Consider the following 22,570-nt stretch of genomic DNA (forward strand, 5'->3'; position numbering starts at 1 on the left):
AGTATATAATTTTTGAGAGTTTTTGTTTGTTTTTGGATGAGATAATTGAAAGACTACTTTTTTTGTACTTTAGAGTTGGCAATCTATAGAAATTGGAAGAAAAGAGATATTATAACTTTTTTTTACCAGTTGGTAACTGTTACAGGATTGGCTGATATTTTTCAGGAATCATAATGAAAAACAGTGAAAGCAAGAAAATATATGTATACTTTGTTATACAGCATGAATTCTCTATACTTTTATTCTGAATTAACATAAATTGTGGAAAGCAGGAGCAAAGTTGTGTTTTCACTGCAAATAAATATATATTTGGTAAAAAAAAAAAATGGAAATTAGGAAAGTACTTTGTATATTGTTGAGTGCAATGTAATGACCCGTCTCAGAGGGTAATTTAGTTATTTTCTAAGGAATTATTTTGCTGTAAATTGTTTAGTTGGTTTAACAGTATTTTTGGATGTCACCATTTTAACGAATGAATATAAAAGCTAAGATGTGTTATTAATATAGCAAAATTGTATGGGTATTTAGTTCTAAATAGATGATAAAGAATAGCTCTCTTCTTTATTATTTAGATAATTCTATCCTTAAGGAACTCTTCTATATAAGTTAAGCATATTACAGTTTTACCTGTTGGATTTTTACTTATTTTATTTTATTATTTTTTAATTTATTGAGGTATAATTGCTTCACAGTGTTGTGCTAGTTTCTGCTGTACAGCAACGTGAAATAGTCACACATATTTCCCCCGACCCCAACTTCTGGATTTCCCTCCCATCTAGGTCACCACAGAGCATAGAGTAGTAGTCACCACAGAGCTGTACAGCAGGCTCTCAACTAGTTATCTATTCCATACACAGCAGTGTATACATGTCAGTCCTAATCTCCCAATTCATCCCACCCCCCCTTTCCCCCCTTGGTGTTCATACGTTTGTTCTCTATTTCTGCTTTGCAGATAGGTTCGTCTGTACCACTTTTCTCGATTCCACATATATGCATTAATATATGGTATTTGTTTTTCTCTTTCTGACTCACTTCACTCTGTATGACAGTCTCTAGGTCCATCCACATCTCTACAAATGACCCAGTTTCATTCCTTTTAATGTCAGAGTAATATTCCGTTGTATATATGTACTACATCTTCCTTATCCATTCATCTGTTGATGGACATTTAGGTTGCTTCCATGACCTGGCTGTTGTAAACAGTGCTGCAATTAACATTGTGGTACATGACTCTTTCTGAATTATGGTTTTCTCAGGGTATATGCCCAGGAGTGAGATTGGTGGGTCATACGGTAGTTCTATTCTTAGTTTTTTAAGGAACCTCCATACTGTTCTGCATAGTGGCTGTATCAACATACATTTCCACCAACAGTGTAGGAGGGTTCCCTTTTCTCCACACCTTCTCCAGCATTTATTGTTTGTAGATTTTTAAATTTAAAATTAGGAAGAAGCAATTTACTTTCAAATCTCAAGTGAAATTTGAATTTCAGAAGAGTGAATGTTTTATGTATTTTCCTTCAACAGCTTTGTTAATGAACCATCTTTAAGTAGTGTGATCATTGTATGTGAATCTGAGTCATAAGTAACTGAGTTCACCATTTTGTAAATCTAGCCTATTAGTTTTAGGAAAAAGGAGTTTTAAAAAGTTGAGGTTTATTTTTTTCTTTACTTACTCTATCTTGCTCTTCAGTGATACCCTTTGTGAATATTTTATTGAATTAATCTTAAATTCTTAGGCAAGGTGAGTACAGTGTTTTAGGGCACACTGTATCTTTTGTCCTGTTAATCTTTTTACTGTGCGCATAGGTGGTTAGCTTTATCATCACCTCTATGATGGTAATGGTAATGAGGATGGGAGATGAGTTTTCTTTTTACACATGAACCTTAGAAACAGCTGAAGAGGTAAGTCCCCATAGTAAAGAACTAATACACTACTTGGTTTTTCCATTTTTCATTTGCCGTTTCAGAATGGGATGGTAACAAAAGATTTGACAAGACTAAAAATACTTCTCACAGAAACGGAGGTAAGACTATTTCAGTGGATCTCTTTGGGAAGAGTTTAACTCAGTCTGGCTAGTACGTGTTCTTTATTGAAATTTGGAAAGTCACTGGGCATCAGCAAGGCTTTAAAGATGGGGTACTGCAACCTTTAGACTTTCTGTAACCAGGCTTGGTCCCATCCTAGGAACTTTGCTTCCTATCAGCGTGCCTCTGCATCCCAGGTCTTCTGTTTTGTCCCTAATTTTTGTTAGCTGTCTCTGGCCAATAAATGGAAAGATAATGGGGAAATTTTAGTTTTTAACTACATCTGGCTATTAGAAAATTCTGTTTTTAATAGTGAGATACTCCTCAAGCCTTCTGTATTTTTAAGTAACTAATGGAAGTCTGTGATTTGAGGAGGTTTTTTAGGGAGTGAGTTTAGCTGGTGGAAATAATGTGTATCAGGGTGAATGGTGAACAAAAATGTGCTCTGGTGAAGCAGTTGAAGACTGGGGACAGCAGTGGCATGTAAAAGGCCCGTGGCTTTGTAAATCTCAAATTTGTATTCCTCATACAGGCATATAAAAGTATATTTATTTATTTATTTTTAAAGTATTTTTATTTAGATGTCTCATTTTAAAAATAGCCATTTTTGTCAGTTTTTATCATAAATGGAAGCCCATGTAAAGTGATCGATTGATTGGCTTATTTATTTAAAAAGTGGCACCTACTGTGTGCTAGGTATTATGCTTGGTGCTGAGGATACAGCGCTGAACAAGACACTCATGGTCCTTGTCGTCTGGGAGGTTAGAGTCTTGGGGAGGAGGAGATAGGCAATAAATACATAAATTAATTAAACAAGTATAGGTATAATTTGCATTGAGGTAAGTGGTATGAGGGAAAAGAATAAGCTTTCTGTGATGGGGAAAGAATAAGCTTTCTGTGATGGAAAAATAACTGGCATGGTGGTGAGGGGACGAGACACTTAAGCTGAGTTGAGAATGGAGAAGGTGCTGGTCTCGTGGAGAGTGCGATAAGGGTGCTCCCATCAGGCCAAGAGGATGAGAAGAGCCCCCAGGTGTAAACCTTGACCTCCTGTAGATTACTTTCCCACTTCAAATCTAATCATACATCGCAGTTCATACCAACAAATAAGTAAGCAAAGAAGATAGTCATCGTGAATTATATAAGCTGCATAAAGATACTGTTTGTTTTGCTACAATTAAATATAGCCTTTTAAAAAATGTTATTTTCTTAGTCTTATGTTATCTTATTATGAATTAACTGAAAATCAATAAGCTCTAATTAACTTCAAAGCCATTTCCCTTCTGGTATATATGTAGTCTTTTAATTTCTAAGAAGTAAAATATGACAATTATAAGTGTTTTAGACTTTTAAAATGAGAACATAAAATAAGATGATTTGGGGCCTTGTTCTCCTCTTTTATTACCTTAGTTGAATTAGCAGCTTTACATCTGATAATCATACACAAATATTTATAAAATTTTATTTTTAATATTTATAATCCTGTTATGTATAAGGTCACAAATATCACTTGACTCTCATTTTGTGACTGTACTTTTGGAATAAGTGACTTAAATTTTGTTTATAATTTCTTTTCTGTGTAACCAGAGTAGTAGTATTTTTGGTTAGTGAACTGGTACTATTAAAAAATCCATCTAGAAAAAGCTAACAAACAATGATACCCTTACTTATTATTGCACCTGACGTATTTAAAAAATAGCAACAATTTGTTATTTAAAGATTGGGCTGAGCTGATGTTTAACCTGTAAATGCTGGTGGATTAGAATAAAGACATGGAACTAAAGGCTGACTAATGAAAAGAAAAACAACACATATTCTTTAGAAAAATTTCAAATATCCAATCAATAGATTTGATTGTAAATTTACAGGAATTTTAGCAGTGTGAACTTCGGCTGCCTTCCCTGAAGGTCTCAGTAAAGACTGAAGATCACAAACTGATTGATGTTGCCCTTCTGTCTTAGGGTCTGAGCATATAAAACGGGTGTTAAAAAAACAAAACTAAACACGATACCAGGAAACTAAAAGCCACAGTGGCCAAATATTCAGCCCAGGCTTGAGCTTCTTATTTTTACCAGCTCTTCTGATGAGGATGTGCTGTTCACCACACCCCACCAGACTGAGAACTACAGTGTCAGCACATGCGTACTCTGCCTGTTTGCAGATTGTTGTAGATGCTGACTCACGAAATACACCACGTATGTTTCCCTTCTGACAGTTATAAATGCTTTAAGCTTCATTTCATCACCAAAACATTTTTTCCCCATTTTTTCTCACATATTTGGTAAATTTATTTTGATAAATTTGTTTAGAGGAGATACTTTCAATTTATACTTGAAGTGAATTTTTAGCTCTTATAAATTCTGTGTAGTTAGAATCATATTTTAAGGGCTAGTGTGGGACTATGCTGCTTAGATCTTGCTTATAGAATTTTAAAGGATCTTTTAATATACCTTTTTGGTGCGCATAGAGTCCTTATAATGTTAATAATTACTCCTGATTTATTTGTTAGCTTATGTATTCTAGGATAGAGGCAGCTAAGTAAAGACCCAGGAGTGACTTGGTACAGTAAGTTGGCAGTCAGTTGTTTCAGGGGTAGATGAGACAAGTAGTAATGATGCTCTTACCTAGGATAGTGGCGGGGGGGGGGGGGTTGAGTATGAGACAGACATGAGAGGCATTCTAGACCTGGTTGGGCAAAGATTTGGAGAATACTCGGAGCAGGACCGAGTCTGACTTTCAGGGTTTCAGCCTGGCTCTTTTGGGGGAAGATGAATCCATTCACTTGAGATAAGCAGCACTGAAGGAAGATGAGATTTGGGGTTAAAGTTGATGAATTTTATTTAAACATACTGTGTTTGAAGTGCATGGGTGGTCATCCATCCATCTACCCATCCCCCCATGCATCCAGATTTACTGAGCATTCATTATGTGCCGGATCCTCTGAGGCGCAGGAATGCAGAAAGGCAGTTGCAGGCTGTCGACAGTGGGTCTGTGCACGGCTGACAGTGACCCAGCATGTAAAATGCTATAGGATAGTTAAGCGGCACTTAACTATTCTCTAGCTGGCGCTCAGTTGAAATTGGGGGTGTGGAGCTTAGAGTAACGTTATAGCCAAAGGGGCAGATGGAGGTCTTACCTGCATTCAAGGGGTCGAGAAAGCCAGGAAGTCAGGGTGAGTGGGTCCCCAGCCATGGGCTCCACTGTGGGAGAAGGTCTCATCCTAGAGCAGCGAGGGGGACTCGGCCAGGATATGCTCCCAGGTCCTGAAGTGGTGGTGCTGCTGCACTTGATGCAGGAGAAGCTGGTCACACTGTGGGGTTCGCAGAGGAGGGTGCAGTCCGCACACGGACGGAAGGCGCTGCTCCGCGGGGTTCAGGGCTGGGGGTTGAGACTTCTCTTGCACCCAGGTAATTTTTATGTAGGGAAGGAATCTCTATCAGTTTCCTTAATGAGGACCACAGAAGTACTTCTTTTCCATACTTACATATGGAAACTAGAGCAAAGAGCAAAAAACACCGTTTGCATATTAATGTTTATTTAAAATTTCTAAATATTCAATCTAAAGCTTTTTAAAAAAATATTTAAAATTTCCAAGTTTAATTCAACATCAACTAGTTATTTCTTATTATAAAAATTTCTTTCATTTGAAAAATTGCAGACAGCAACTGGTAATGTCCTCCCTGGATATCACGTGGAAGACTTAGAAGAGGGTAAGTACGAAACTGCATAACTTCTGGTAGCTGTGATTTTGAGCATTGCTTCTTTATTGATTATTGGGAGGAAATTTCTGAGTTAGATTACATGTTAGTGGAGGTACAGGAGAGAATATAAAGATGTAATTTTAAGAAGTAGTGCGGATAGAAGCAGTTTGTTCACTAGCCCCTGTCATGGAGTTATAGAGTACGGAGATGGGAGGTAACCCCGGAAGTGACCTATTTTACCTTCTTTCCTCTGAACTTGAATGAACCCTGCTCTTAGCAATCTGTAGAGGGAGGTCTTTTCTCCTTTCTCTCTATCACAGGCTAGTACAGTTACTACTTTTTGGAAGTGCTGACCTGTAAGCTGAGTTGTTTCTGCCACAATGAAAGTCTGTGATTCTCCTCTTCTCCTGCCAGGGGAAGGTGAAGAGAGACTGGCATTCATTGAGCGTTTGCTAAATGATGTCTACCACGTAGTGGCTTTCACAGAAACGAGTACTGACTTCTTAGAGTCTTTCTTCATCTTTTTGACAGGTGATAAAACTGATGTTCATTAAGGTTCGGTAATTCTCCCAGTCACGCAGATAGGAAGGGGTGAAACACAGCTTTAAGCTCAGCCGGGCAGAGTGTGTTTTGGGGGCGGGGGAGCACAGTGACTTGTGAGGGAGTAGAAAATGGCTGCAAGGTCCTGGGAAACTTACCGCTGCTCACTCAGCCTCTAGAGCTCAGCCGTTCTCTCTGACGCTTTGTTTGCGTTGGCTTATTTGGAACCTTTTATCCACGTGCATTAAAACTCATTGTATTCAGAAGGAAACTAATGTTATTTTTTAGCTCTTATCTCAGAATTCACCTTTTTGAACTTTATTTCAATTATTAAAAAAAGATTACTTTATTCAGTGCCATGTGTCAGACAGACCCTAAGGAACGTGGATGGTAATGTGGAACTTCTTCTCACTCCATATGCAGTACTGGAATTTGTTTTACAAAATTTCCTTCCAGGATACCATAATTTTCTCATTCCTGAAATAGTTCCTAATAGAGACACGACTCATACTTAAGAAATGACAAGCATGCCAAACACATCTCCCCTTTAGATGCCAGGCAGGAGACTGCACTTGGAAGTATGTCTGCCAGTCGCTGGGGTAGAGTAAGGGTCGTTGATTTGTCTTAGCTGCTGTGTAACTGCTTCTTCAATGATTTCTAAGTTTCATATGGCTAAGTGATTTATAATTCGTTTGATTGGTAGATGGCTCTTTTGGTAGAGGCAAGCATGTCATGTTCTTTTTACATCATCTGAGATGATGTGTATGGAGGGTTTATAGTATTTCTTACACATTAAAATATCAGAATTATCAGCAAGCCTCAAATGATAAGACTATATATCCTGATTACTCTCTAGGATCTTGTAATGGTTGGCATTTCCGCCCACCACCTAGGGGAATCACAAGCAGCGAGGAATATACTTTGTGTAAAAGGTAACGTGAATTTTTTTTTTAAACCAATGACATGTCTTTATTCAAAGGATAGTTAATTTTCCTTCACTTTTTGAAAAGTAGTAATTCCGATTTAAAGAAGATAATATGTGAAGGAAGAAGCATAACAATTGAGTAGAACGGTTTATTTTCAATTTGAAACAGAAGCCAAAATGGTCATTATCATTAAACAATAAAAATCAAAACCATATTGATGATCCTTCTTTTAATTATAAACCACAGTGATCTAAATGGAGATTGTTAAGACTTCTGTAATACCAGTTGGACTAATATGACTCAATTTAATTGCTGATCTTGTTTATGTGAAATTTACCTAAATTATGGTGATTGAAGTTACCTTATTTAAACTGAAATGGAGCATAAAATAGATAAAGAAATCTTAAATTATTTTAATAACTTTTCTAAAAAAAAGAAAATCTATTATCACGTAATCTTATATAGAACTTATGAGTAATTTATATTTGAAGGGCTAACCTTTCAAAATTTAATAATTATATGTTAAGGTAGAAAGAATTATTAAAGTTACATTAAGAAAGGTTCTTTTTATAAGAACTAGAAACTATTGGTTTTTTAGATATAAGTTCTAATTACTCTAGCTTGCTTTTGATAATGAAGGAAGTTTGATATGCAGCTTTGATGATTGAATAGTCAAGAGGTCAGGTTTGATTTTATTGCCGAAATAAAGAAACTAGGTAGTAAATTTTTAAAATCCTGGTGGCATCAATGTTGTAGGAGAGGTAGAATGTGATCCTATGCAAAGGAAGTATGAGAAAATTCATAGTCCAGATGAGACTATCAAACCTTCAATTTTTAGGGAAATAATTTAAAGCAAAGCAATAGAAAGACAAAGAAATATTTGGCTTATTGCGACATACTGAAGAGAAACAAATGCATGATTTTAAATGTGTCTTAAGCATAAGAGAACTTAATAAATAGCATAATTTAAGTTCAAGTACTTTATGTATCATCAAGAAAAGCTTTAAATACACTCGTCTTTTCAAGTAGGGTGAAACACTTGATAATGTACACTGTGCTGTGGTTCATTTTGTATTTCTTATTATTCATATTTTTCCAGTTGAAAAATTATCTATAACATAACATCGCTTTTATCCATTTGCTATTTATAGTTTGATTTTCACTTTTTCTCGCAGAAGGTCTTTTATTATTTTTTTGAATGTTTAAAAACTGGCTGGATCTATTATTTTATAGAGTATTTAAAACTTAAAAAAGTTACTGATCAAAGTCTTGCATTGTTATCTGTTTTGACCATTGAATTATCAGTTGAATTTTCTGAGTCATAAGAATTGAGAAATATTAACCCTATAGCCTCTAAAATGAACGTTTATGAATTTACCCATTGAAGAATTTAATCTGACCATTGAATTAATTGTGATTCTTACATAAAACTTTTATTCTTTATTTAAAACTTCAAGCAAATTAATATAGTCCAATATTTTCAATGAAATATAGGCAATAGTAATGTAGAGAAGAGTGAAGGCACTACATTTGAAGGTGAAAAGTAGAAGCCTTGAAATGTTAATTCAGTGACATATTACTTTTTTTTTTTTTTTCCAGAACAAAATTTCTAGTATGTGGAAAATTTTCTTTAGGTTGTATCATTTTGGGAAGTAGGGCATACCTGTGCTTGACGAACTAATCCACTTGATGTCAGTGTTGCTTTAGAAAAATTCTGCTCTAAGAGGAATTGTCTAACAGAGTTGTTATATCATGAAGGAAGCTACCTTTGCAATGCCAGTTTCTGTGGGTGGGGGGCGGTTATGAATATGTTCTGCTTTGTCATCCCCTTATTCCAGAGAAAGAGGTCAGTGAACATGGGGGGGGGTTGCTGTTCTGAGTAACTGTTACAAATGTTTCCTAAACGTCTTCTTCCTCTTCGGTGCAAGACATGTGATAAATATGGCCTTTCAGGAGATGAAGTTTTGTTTTTGTTATTGGAGAGTCGGAGGGCAAATGCTGGAAGTTTATCTTTTAAATGGTCCAACAAAGTATATGATAAAACAGTCTTTCCTATTCTACTTAGATTTTTAGAGCAAGGAATCTGTAGGTATGGTGCCCAGTGTACTTCAGCACATTCCCAGGAAGAACTAGCAGAATGGCAGAAAAGATATGCTTCACGGTTGATAAAATTGAAACAGCAAAATGAGAATAAACAGCTCTCAGGCAGTTACATGGAAACCTTGATAGAAAAGTGGATGAATTCATTATCTCCTGAGAAAGTGGTGAGGAAAATAAACTGCATTTTTTTGTTTGTTTGTTTTAAACAGTGCCCTTGTTTGAGTCTTGACTTTGTTTCGTGCTGTATCTTGGTTTATTTCCCTATCCTCTATATGAAACACTTGATTCTTGATAAAGTGTTTTTAGTAGCAAAAGTAGACCCATTTGCTAAAATAAAGAGCAGAACTAAACCATTTGTTTGGAGACTTTGCAGGTATTATATTAATTTGTCTTCATTCAGGGAGTTTTTATTGCCTTTTTTTTGTTGTTGTTGTTAGTTTTCTTATGTCTCTTATTTTAGCTTTATTATATTTTGTGCTTATAAAAATAACTGAAAATTAATGTATAAAATACCTTGCTTTGTAAACAGTCCCATCAGCATCTTTACCGTTAACATTTATTTACCATGCCAAAAGTGTTTGTTTGTGTTTTTAGGAATAAAACGTAACATTAGTTGCTCTCTGTTTTCAGCTTAGTGAATGTATAGAAGGAGTAAAGGTAGAGCATAATCCTGATCTGTCCGTTACTGTCAACACCAAAAAATCTCACCAGACATGGACCTTTGCTCTCACTTGTAAGGTATGAATTTTGTGATAGTTTAAGAATATAAATGTCTTTCAATTTTCATAAAGGCTTTTTGGACCTTTAAATCTGTGTGTTGAAAGAGCATTGAAAATGTTTTATTCTAAGTACATTTTTATGTAGGTTCTATATTGTGATAAAGCATATTTCTGTATTTTGATCATGAAGGGTACAGATTTTTCTTAGATTTTGAGATAAAAGCTTGGTAGATGTTTAGATACTTGCTTATTTATTTATTTGGTGAAGAGGTCTTCGACATGTTGTCTTCCAAACTTAAAACGTAGGATGGGGTTCACGGCTTGTAGTTAACTATTTAAAAATTGAATTGTTTAATCTGGTGGTTCTAAGATATTCAAACAATGAGTTTGTCTTTAATTTTGATTTAATGAAATCACAAATTCTGTAATAACGGGTTTTTAATATGAGACATTTTTCTGCAGTGCTTCCCATCCTGAATTATAATATTCAAAGTTTAAGAATGAAGCAACGTAAAATATTTCTGTGAATATATGCAGTGGAAAAGTTTTGTGTACTTTTTTGTGATGTTTCTTCCACTGTACCATCTGCATCTTGGGATGAAAAATCTGGGAACGTTTAGCTTTGGCCTTGAACCCAATTCAGTGTCTTCAGAGGTCACTGCTCTCCTATGAAGACTTCCTCCTTGAGGCTAGATAAAACTTTTTTAGGCCAAGGGTATGGAAAGTTGGAGGTGATGGTGATACAGGGTGAAAGCTTTTGCCACAGTGAAAGATGAATGTATCACAGAAAGAGCAGGGAGGCTAGTAATGTAGCGTAAATATATCATTTTTGAAACTGTCAGCCTTATTGAGGTATAATTGACATCATAAACATATCATTTTAACAACTGATTTTTTTTAACCATTCTGATTTTTTTTCTTAAATGGCTTATGAGTACAACTTGTATTTTTAACATAGTATCTTAGAAGCATGGGAAAGTAAAAGTCCCTTATGGCAGTATTTTCATTGAAGAGCCCAATTACAACTGGATTTTTCACCCCCTTGTACTCAACAAATTATTCTAACTTCCTTGTAGCCTGCAAGAATGCTGTACCGGGTAGCATTGCTTTACGATGCTCATCGCCCTCATTTTAGTATCGTTGCAATATCTGCCGGAGATAGTGCTACCCAGGTGTCACAAGAAGTCCCAGAAAACTGTCAAGAATGGATAGGAGGAAAGATGGCCCAAAATGGATTAGATCATTACGTGTATAAAGTCGGGATAGCATTTAACACAGAAATATTTGGAACATTTCGCCAAACCATAGTTTTCGACTTTGGATTGGAACCAGTACTCATGCAAAGAGTAATGATTGATGCAGCTTCTACAGAAGGTAAAATTTAGACTTTTTTCCCCTGATAACGATGTATTAAAAGGCACTATAACAGCCGCATTAAAAGATATGTATTGGCCCCTAAATATACCATGGACAGGGAGGGAATAGTAAAGAAAAAGATCCGAAGTTTATTGACTCATTTACTGTGTAATGGGATTAGAATGGTTTGCATTATGCCCTGGTCACTTCATACAGTCATCAGGCAAAGCTTGCTTTGAGGTTCCCCAGACTTGTATAAGTAGATGATCAGGTCTCTTTTGGTCTACCAACTTCATTTGATGATTTTAGCACAGTTAAAACCTTTCAGTATTAGTTTGGGTAGAATATAATTTCAATGGTAATAGACACCTACAGTGTCTATTTCCATGTTCAACTGATGGTCCAATTAACTTTGCTGATATTAGTATGTTATCTCTGAATGGAAAGTCCTAAAAATAAGCTTTCATAACTTGATTTTACTAGTATAAAAGAGACCAAAGTGCCTTTAATAGGATCTGCTTTCATGTTCTTGGGAAGAGGTCCCTGGTTTTAACATGCAGGCACCTGCAGAAGATGGTGAATTACTTTGTAAATTGTCATGTTACTGCCTAAATCTAAATTTTATGCCAAGATCCAACTGGATAAGGGAAGGGCATGTTAGCCTACATTTCTTTGGCTCTTGGTTGGATTTATAGGTGCTTTATTTTATTTCATGAGCACTAAATATTTATTTAACAGGCACTTCGTATAGCAGAGCTGTCTGAAACTTGCTATTATATTGGCTATAACTAAGCGTATTGTGGAGGATGTTTTTCATTCTGTCCACAGTGTCCCATTTATGAGAACCTAGAAGTTTTTTTCATGAGTAAATGCTAGGACTTTATTTTTTGGACATAACGAACAGGTGGAACTGGTTCTGTCCCCTTACCTTTAGCTGTGAGTAGGGTTGAAGCAACATTTGTACCAAATTTGAACAAGTAGGTGTTACCTTCTTGTATATGTGCTCATATTATTACCCATACTTCATTTTACCCATATTTCTCATTTACTTTGATCCCTTTTACCTGTTTTTATTCTGTTGTGTTCTGCTTTTGTCATCTTTTTACTACTCTTTGGAATAAAAATATGTTAATTCCCATAGCCAAACAGATACAGTAGTTGATGAAATAAAAATACTTGATTTATATTTACTAATAGAGCAGTTAGTTGGCAGATTTTTTTCTGTAAAGGGCCAGATAGTAAATATTTTAGGTGTTACAGGGCAGATGATCTCTATTCCAATTACTCAGCTCTGCATTATAGCGAGAAAGCTGCCATAGACAATATGTAAATGGATGGGTGTGACTGTTCCAATAAAACTTTATTTTCAGAAACAGCGCAGGCTGGATTTCTCTTGAATGCAGTGGTTTGTTTACTATTACGCCATTACGTTGCTTTTAGAGACTAGAACTTAAGAACTACTGGATTGCACCCTTCTTAAATCATAAGGAGATTTAAAATCATAGAGATACTGACATGCATCTCCTACTCTCAAATATAATTCTAAAAGGATGTTCTTGGCTTACATGTGGGTTGTACTTTAAAAGTTTGCTTTTAGATTGTGGCTTTTAACTCATGACTCATTTCCCATAAAAATAAGTTTGTAACTGTTGTCAAAAATCTGTACTAGTTAATAAAAGCCTATTTAATTAATAGTATAAAATATTAAATATCTGCAATAAAAAGAGAAAATGAGGAGGATTTCAGGGCACCCTCATGGGCTTGAGAGATTGAGGGTGCTTTGGCTACTTTTGCCCCAGCTATGTGCTACTTTTCTAGTTGGAGAAACAGAGCAGTGGACAGACTTCAGAGTTAAATTGAACTGGATTCAAATCCTGATTTTCTACTTAATTCCTGTATGACCCTGGGCAGAGAACTTAACATCTCTGAGCTTCATGTGGAAACTTCTGGTAAATGGGGCTAGTAATATCTGTCATAGAGGATTATCGTGAGAACTGGAACTAAACCTTGCACAGCATCTGGCACATAGCAGGCATTCAGTAGATAGTAGCTGCTGATGTTATCATTAGCCATCATTAGGATAATTTCCGGTTTGCAAACAGAAAGAAAAAAGGAAGAGAGAAGGGTTTTTTGTTTTGTTTTGTTTTTGTGTTTTTGTTTTTCTAGTGAGGACCAAGACTAGGGTGCAGCCAAGGGACTGAAAAGCAGAGATGAAGACCCAAGTTATTGAGGTAACAGCACTTAGAGATCTTGGCAAGAGAAGTTGTCCCAAGATGAATGATGTTTTGAGACTGGTAACTGGAAGAAATAAAGAGTCTCATTTCTGATGTTTCTGATATATCAGTTTGAAAATATAGTAAAATTTATATTCGATTCAGATATGGTAGTGGGAATTAATACAGACAGGGATGTTCTCCCATTTGGGACCAATACTATATACCCTCCCCCCTTTCTATAATACTATATCCTTTTTCTTAGTGACCTTTTTACAGTTTGATATCTTTGCCTATTTTCCTTTAAACAAGGTCTTACTTCTAATTATGTTATGGAAAATTATTGAATAAAATCAAGCATTTTCTTGAACTAATTTGGAAACATTAAAACAATTTCACGTAGTGAAATTTGTTTTTCAAGGACATAGGAAAAACAAATATTACAAGAGAACAATATAAAATCTACAAAATGTATTTTCTGATAAGATATATATATTTTTTTTGATAAGATATTTTGAACATTATAAAGAGAAAAACTTAAATCTAGGTTTAGGCAAGCTAGATGACATTTGATTGGCTTTTTTTGTCATTAAATTAGCTGACCTGTTGTGCTCTTTTTTAGTTCTGTCTTTGATATTTTTACTACTCTTACAATTGATGTAGTTTTTTTCATTCTTTTTTCCTTGTTGGTGAGGTTCAGGTACAGAAAAAGGCACTATATGAACTAAAAAAAATTTTGGGGGGATTAAAGATGTGCTTCTCACAAATTTGTGGCAAAGGACATTTACAAAAGAAGGAAGTTAGTGAGTTTCCCCCTTGCTTAGAACACAAACTGCATTATACACTTTATACCTCAATTTGAGTCATAGAAGATTTTTGCTTGACAAAACTGATCTGGAATTCTGCTTTGAATATCTGGAAGCTACATGTTGGAAATTAGTTCTTATATTTAAATTTGAAAACGATATTTATTACACATTACTTTTAGTCTAGCAGTGTATGTTAAAATTAACATTAAAAGTTAGTACGTCTTAAAAATTATCTCTGGCTGTCAAAGTTGTTGGTAAATTAAGGACATGTTTATATATATAAATACGTAATGTTTACTATTACGGGGTCAGAAAATTAATAGAAAAATTGATTTAAAAAATAGGGGCTTCCCTGGCAGTCCAGTGGTTAAGACTCCACGCTTCCAATGCAGGGGGCACGGGTTCAATCCCTGGTTGGGGGAACTAAGATCCCGTATACTGCATGGCGTGGCCAAAAAGAAAAAAAACAGAACAAACAAACAAACAAAAAATAGTATATTTGTCAATAAAAGATAAATGTAACTGAGTAGAAGCATGTAAAAAGTGTGAGGTACTCCTATGTTGTTACTCTACTGTTTTAACTTTTTATTAGCCTCATTAAGAGAACAGACAACATGGATAAGCTAAGAGATGTTCATCTTACGTCTGAGTAGCTCTTTTAGTGAAAGGAACAATGTTGAAATAGATAGCTGAAGTCGTAGTTTGGGTTTCCTTTGGGATTTTGTTTTATTGTTGATTTGGGCTGTCAAGATTTGTAAAGCCACAGACCAAAATGTTTCCTAAGGAAGAGTGTTGTATCCAATTTTGGAATTAGGAATCATTTCGTCTCATTCTCTTTAAGTCCTAGATAAATATACCTGTTTTTAATAAATCCCACATTTGAAACGCATTTACTGCATGCTTCTTGTGTGTCAGCCTTTGTGCTGGGTATGTAGGACACTGCATGTTTTTCTCCTAACTTCTTATCCACGGTCCAGGGTTTGTTAAGGATAATTTTCAAGTCTGCTGTACTACATACTTCAAGATAAAACAAACCAACCCTTTGGATGCTTTATTAGAATAGTAACTATGTGGCTGAAATGAGAGCATTTGCTATTCACAGTAATCAGAAGGGTGAGGGAAGTTGGGAAGCGAATCTTGTGTCAGACTAGTTATTGCAACCTTGGATTCTATTTTTGATAGTAACAGTTCTTCCCGTACGTTATCTTCAGGAAATTATGTTCTAATTATCAGGTACGTTCTAATTATCTTTAACTTTTTCTTATGGATTTCTCTTAAAATACATGTGTAGCTTCTCCCTATCATATCTCAGGGTAACACATTCCGTAGGTTTATAATTTGTCAGGGTTTCAGATTTATTATTATAGGAATTGGTTAATAAGTCAGTGTTAAACTCTCCCTAAGTGATTTTATGCATATTGATTCTAAGCTGTTCACTTTTCATCTTTCCAGAATTTTTTTTTTTTTTTAATTTTAGCCTAGTTTAGACTGAGGAAGAGCGCTTTCTTACCATGGATGGACTGGCTCAGGCTGCCCTGAGCAGTGTTCACGTCTGGGTTGCATGTTAGCTGGTGCATGTGCTGCATGGGGGGCGAGATGAGCCCCAGGACTAGGGTGTCCAGTGTCCCCCTGGGGGAGCCCCAGCTTCCTCCTTTGTTTAAAGAGGAGCTCTTAAGACCTAATGACCTTTAAGCACTGTAAGTAGGTGGGTAATTAAACAGGTTTAATAAGAAGCTTTTTACAACTGAGAGGATTGGAGGCAGAAGTTTGTCTCAAGTTGAACATGAGCAGGGAAAGAGAAGTGGTTTTTGCAGAAGATACCCTCAGTATTCACTGGCCCCAGTCCATCTCGGACGCCTGAGTTAATGGCCAAGGTCAGTGGTTTGTAGACTTTTTGATGCCGGCACATATGGATTTTCCCAAGATTCTTCTCCCTGCTCCCCTAGCTCTCCCCTCTCCTATATTGTATTTATAGTTATTAAAAAGATGGAATAAAATTTAACATTGTTTCGGAATTGTTTTGAAATTGTTGTGCTACCAGCTGAAGACATTCATTTTAAGAACTTCATAAAATCAGGGTGGGAATCATGGTAGTAAATAGGTAAAATGAGAAAAACAAATACTATTTCTCATGCCACTTTTCCCAAAAAGCCTGAATACTTTTAGCCCAGAGTAGAATGATTTTCTGCAAAATTTGCTTTGTATATTAAATAGGTGATCAAAAAGCTTTTTTAAAGGAAAGCTGTACCATTTTAAGTTTGTTATTATCCCAGTTACTTAAATGGCAGTTAGGAATAGCTAGTGACTTTTTAAAGAATGTGAATATAATATTGATGTAGGTATAGTCTGAATCAGTTTCTTATTTAAAATAAAATTATGAAATATAATTTCCCTATGCCCAAAGAATAGACATCCTTTTATTACCTATTAAATAAATTCTTCAATACTGCACAGAGTTTAGTGTTTTTTTTTTTTTGAAGAGCTGGTTATTTGGTTTCTGTACCATTAGTATTTCTCCTTTTGACTTTTGAATTAAGGGAAGAAAATTATGTACATCCTTGCTATTTTGTTAATAGTATCTGATCTTTAGTGATGGTATAATCTGTTTTAGGAGTGTTGGCGTTTGTATAATTTAAATATTTTTTATAGCTATGATCTAATGAAAGGATAGGAAGGGCCCGATTTTAGAGTGATTTAGGAACAAAATGTGGTTAGTTTATGAAACTTCTCGTGAGGCTATTGCAAAAACAGACCATCATTATCTCATCCAGAGGATTTTAAAAATGCAAAATTTTAACAAGAAGACCGTCTTTATATATTGATGGTTATAGTTGTGTTTATATTGCCATTTGATGAATAATAAAATTGGCATGTAAAAATGCCTTTTCAAGGAACAAAGATTAGAAATTAGGATTTGTACATTTTGATCTTTATTATGATACTAGGATAAACTATTTTCTAATATTGAGAAATTTCTCTTGGTGGATGACTATACTTACATGTTTATAATTTATATATAACATTTAAATATAGCAAAATCTGTCACTAAGCAAGACAAGACAATTATACAATCTGCTCTCATTTCAAAGATAGCACAGGATAACTTGTCTTTGCGCTTTGGAGACTGATCTCTGTTTAAACTTTTTATTATTTCTTCCTAAAATTTTAACTTGAGTTGTAAAACCATCTTTCCAATTAGATTATATTAAAACTGGATCTTGGCCTAATGAGTTAGTTAAGCAAATTTTTTTTCCCCTTTTGGTCAACTTTAGTATTTATAGGTGTATGTATGTTCCACCCACAATAGAAAACTAAAATGCACTGTGGATAGAGTGAGGCTACCCAATGCTCAGGATTTACGTTACGGTGTATTTCACCCGGTGCTGGTATTCTGCTGCATTTTTTTTCCAGAGCTGTGAAAACTTGATCAGTTGTTCATTTTGACATTGTGCTCTACTTACCATGCAATTTAACTGAGGCTAAACTGGATTTTTCTGAAATGGCATTTGAATAGTACATTTTATCACTTTTAATGTCGAATTTAATGTGGGGAAAAAACGCAAAAGGTTTTTGTTTCTCTAGTAGGAAGAGAAAAGAGATTTTGTCTTATGAGAAATTTACCATACTTTCTTCCTGCAGATCAGATTTCTCTTGACTAAAGGTTTAAGTTCTAAATGTTAATCTGTATTTTTTAAATGTTAATAACTATTTCTGGTATGTCCTAGCCTGAGGTCCAAAAAAATATTTTTTACATGAATTCCTATTTATGTTATTTTGTTAACCTAGACAAAAACATATTTCTCACATGGGGAAAACACTCTGTCAATTGGGGTTTTATATTGTTTCATTTTTAAGAACTTTAGCATACAAAATTTTCTTACCAAAATGCACAGTGTATTATTTGAGAATTTTAATGTTGTGTTCCTTTATAAATGTGTTTTTTGTTTCCATTTAGACCTTGAGTACCTGATGCATGCAAAACAGCAGCTAGTAACCACGGCTAAGCGTTGGGATTCTTCTTCTAAGACTATTATAGATTTTGAACCTAATGAAACTACTGATTTGGAGAAGAGCCTTCTTATCAGATACCAAATTCCTCTCTCTGCTGACCAGCTATTTACCCAGTCCGTTTTAGACAAATCATTGACCAAGACCAACTATCAGTCACGGTTGCATGACCTCCTTTATATTGAGGAGATAGCCCAGTATAAGGAAGTCAGCAAGTAAGTTACTTTAGAAACACTTTTCATTTCTTTCTTTCTTTTTTAAAATCTCCCCTTTGGATAGTATTTTTCATGTTTAAAATACGGAGAGGTGCCTAAGCACATCCAGGTGGTGAAACGGTTGTTACTCAGTAGCTGTTATCCAGGATTGGTGTATGAGCTTAAGGGAAGGGCTGTGCTCACCTTGGCATCCCTGGTGTACGGCGCCTTGCTGCCGCATGCTGGGAGTATAAACGCATGGTCCCTGCTCCTCAGGAGGTCTCTGTCAGTGGGAGGGCAAACACTCAATGATTATTTGTCGAATAAATGTTCAAAAACTGAAGGAGACCACATATTTTGAAAAATAATCATGAAAGTCGTATTGAGGGAATTCATACTGGTTTCTTACATTTTAATTATAAGGATTGGACTATACAGGAACACCTCAGAGATAGTGTGGGTTTGGTTCCAGACCACCACGATAAAGCAAATATTGCAGTAAAGCAAGTCACATGAATTTGTTGATTTCCCAGTACATATAAGAGTTAGTTTTACACTGTTCTGTAGGCTATTAAGTGAAATATCAGGATGTCTAAAGAAAAAGGTACATACCTTAATTAAAAAATACTTTATTGCTAAAAAATGCCAACCATCATCTGGCCTTCAGCAAGTCATAATCTTTTTGCCGGTGGAGGGTCTTGCCTCAGTGTTGCTGGCTGCTGACTGATCAGGGTGGTTCGTGGTTGCTGAAGGTTGGGGTGGCTGCCTTATTTTAATTTCTTAAAATTGCTGCATCGATTGACTCTTCATGAACAGTTTCTCTGTAGCAGCAACACTGTTTGATGGCATTTTATCCACAGTTAGAACTTCTTCCAAATTGGAGTCAATCCTCTCAAACCCTGCCACTGCTTTATCATCTAAGTTTATGTCATATTCTAAATCCTTTGTTATCTCAACAGTCTTCACAGCCTCTTCACCAGGAGTAGATTCCACTCTCTTTGCTCATCTATAAGAGGGAACTCCTCATCTGTTAGCTTTTTATCACGAGATTGCAGTAATTCAGTCCCATCTTCAGGCTCCACTTCTAATTCTAGTTCTCTTGCTGTTTCCACCACATCTGCAGTTTCTTCCTCCACTGAAGTCTTGAACCCCTCAAAGTCATCCACGAGGGTTGGAATCAGCTTCTTTTATTAAACTATGGTTAATGTTGATATTCTGACCTCTTCCCATGAATTACAAATGTTTTTAATGGCGTCTAGAATGGCAGATCCTTTCTAGAAGGTGTTCAATTGGCTTTGCCCAGATCCATCAGAGGAATCACTGTCTGTAGCAGCCATAGCCTATGAAATATATTCCTTAAATAATAAGACTTGCTAGTCGAAATTACTCCTTGATCCATGGGCTTTAGAATGGATGTTGTGTTATCAGGCATGAAAACAACATTAATCTTGTTGTTCCTCTCCATCAGAGCTCTTGGGTAACCAGGTGCATTGATAGGAGTAGTATTTTGAAAGGAATCTTTTTTCTGAGCAGTAGGTCTCAACAGGGGACTTAAAATATTCAGTTAACCATGTTGTAAACAGATGTGCTGTCATCCAGGCTTTGTTGTTCCATTTATAGGGCACAGGTGGAGTAGATTTAACATATTTCTTAAGGGCCCTAGGAGTTTTGGAATTGTAAGTGAACATTGGCTTCAACTTAAAGTCACCAGCTGCATTAGCCCGTAATGAGAGTCAGCCTGCCCTTTGAAGCTCTGAAGCCAGGCAGTGACTTCCCGTCTCTAAAGTCCTCGGTAGAGTCTTCTTCCAACAGAAGGCTGTTTCATCTATACTGAGAATCTGCCGTTTAGTGTAGCCACCTTCATTAAGTATCTTAGCTAGATCTTCTGGACAACTTGTTAAAGCTTTTTGCATCAGCATTTGCTGCTTCACCTTGCACTTCTACTTGTATTATGGAGATGGCTTCTTTTTTAAACCTCGTGAACCAACCTCTGCTAGCTTCAAGCTTTTCTTCTGTAGCTTCTTCACCTCTCTCAACCTTCATAGAATTAAAGAGAGTTGGGGCTTGTTCTGGATTAGGGTTTGGTTTGAGGGAATGTTGTGGCTGGTTTGATCTATCCAAACCACTAAAACTTTCTCCATATCAGCAGTAAAGCTGTTTTTCTTTCTTACTATTTGTGTGTTCATTGAAGTACAACTTCTAATTTCCTTCAAGAACTTTTCCTTCACAGTCACAACTTGGCTATAACTGGTACACGAGGCCTAGCTTTTGGCCTGCCTCAGCTTTTGACATGCCTTCCTCACTAAGCTTGATCATTTCTGGCTTTTGATTTAAAGTGAGAGACATGTGACTCTTTCTTTCACTTGAACACTTAGAGGTCATTATAGGGTTATTAATTGGCCTAATTTCATTACTCTTGTGTCTCAGGGAATAGGGGGCCTGAGGAGAGGGAGAGAGATGGGGCAACGGCCAGTTGGTGGAGCAATCAGAACACACACAGTTGTTTGCTGTCTTGCACGGTTGCGTTTTGTGGCATCGCAAAACAGTTAAAATGGTAACGTAAAAGATCACCATAACACATATAATAATAATGGAAAAGTTTGAAATATTGTGAGAACTACCAGAATGTGACACAGAGACATGAAGTGAACAAATGTTGTTGGAAAAATGGCACCTATAGCCTTGCTTGACTTAGGGTTGCCATAAACCTTCAATTCGTAAAAAACGCAGTATCTGCAAAGGACAATGAAGTGCAGTAAAACAAGGTAGACCTGTACTTTTACGTGGTCACCTTAGAATTTCTCTTTTTGAAAATGGATTGAATGAAACCTCTCAAGATTAGAAAAAATGTATTTTGGCTTGAGGCTGAATTTGATAATCAGGTTTATCTTTTTATTTTTTAAAGAAAGATGATTTTTTTTCAAAGCAGTCCAGATATTAAGAGTTCTTTTTATGTTAAGTTTTAGTATGAGATGTGTGGAGATGGTAAGAATAATACTGCATTTCATTTAAGTTTTAGAATATGCTTCTGAGTTCTTTCAAGATTTATTTTCAACTTCTCTTGTCCTCAGCTACATGGTGCTGTGCACTCCATAATGATTCCACCTTGCGGTGAAATCGATTTCATTCTAAGATCCACATTTTCAGAAGAAATTGGCTCCGGCTGAAGCTCTCGTGTGCATGTGCGTCAGAGTGTGTCGTGGCCTGCAGGCCTGGGGCACTGTGGCCGCCCAGCACCGACGCTGGCAGGACAAGCCCGATATGCGGGTGCTCATTTCATCATTGCCGTGGCTGAGGCCTCTGTTGATTCAGCCTTGGTTCTGCGGCTCTGCCTCAATAGACCCAGCTGCTTTTTGGCTTATTACCTTGGTTGACTTTTGTTGTCGTTCATTTAGTCAGAAATTGCATGAAGGGAAACTCACTATATATAGCTTTGAAGTGTTTTTAAAGTTACACTCGAGGTATAATTATTTCTAACATAGATGGAGCCATATTTCTTTTAGCTGGAAGTATGGTTTTAAATCAGCTGGAAACTTTCATGGGCTACTATTCTGCCATTTCCAAAAATGTTAGGAATCCTGTAAGCTTTCAGGTTGATCTTAAAATGTGGCATGGAACCATGGAAAGATGGTTTTTCTTTTTAAGACATATCTTTGTTAATTATAGGATATATTTTGTATTTTAGGTATTTCTGAGTTACTAAATCTCAAAAATACATATTATTTTAATATTTAAGAACGCTTACTAATGTCTTTTTAGTTTCAGCCTGTTAATCTTTTAGAAAAATTAAATATTAGTAGCTGTAACTTTGAGAAGGTCTCTAATGTCTGCATCTTGAACATATGGTGACTCTTCTGTGGGAAAAGCTGCATTTCTTAGTTCTAGTGTCTCTGCCTCAAGAGTTTTGTTGCAAGGCACAACTCAGTGTCATAAAAGAATTCTCTTATTGCTTTAAAACTGTGAGATTAATTTTTCATGC

General features: G+C 35.8%; 1 protein-coding gene across 1 annotated transcript in view; it reads left to right on the plus strand.

The window, feature by feature from the left end:
* HELZ (helicase with zinc finger) overlaps nucleotides 1-22,570 on the plus strand; it is a 148,964-nt gene that overhangs the window by 37,812 nt on the left and 88,582 nt on the right. The window contains exons 7-13 of the mRNA XM_065896821.1: nucleotides 1,968-2,024; nucleotides 5,684-5,735; nucleotides 7,123-7,198; nucleotides 9,258-9,456; nucleotides 9,923-10,030; nucleotides 11,088-11,385; nucleotides 18,345-18,612. Coding sequence (XP_065752893.1) covers nucleotides 1,968-2,024; nucleotides 5,684-5,735; nucleotides 7,123-7,198; nucleotides 9,258-9,456; nucleotides 9,923-10,030; nucleotides 11,088-11,385; nucleotides 18,345-18,612 — 1,058 coding nt within the window. The remainder of the gene's footprint in view (nucleotides 1-1,967; nucleotides 2,025-5,683; nucleotides 5,736-7,122; nucleotides 7,199-9,257; nucleotides 9,457-9,922; nucleotides 10,031-11,087; nucleotides 11,386-18,344; nucleotides 18,613-22,570) is intronic.

Source organism: Phocoena phocoena, chromosome 19 (genome assembly GCF_963924675.1).
Source record: "Phocoena phocoena chromosome 19, mPhoPho1.1, whole genome shotgun sequence".
NCBI lineage: Eukaryota > Metazoa > Chordata > Mammalia > Artiodactyla > Phocoenidae > Phocoena > Phocoena phocoena.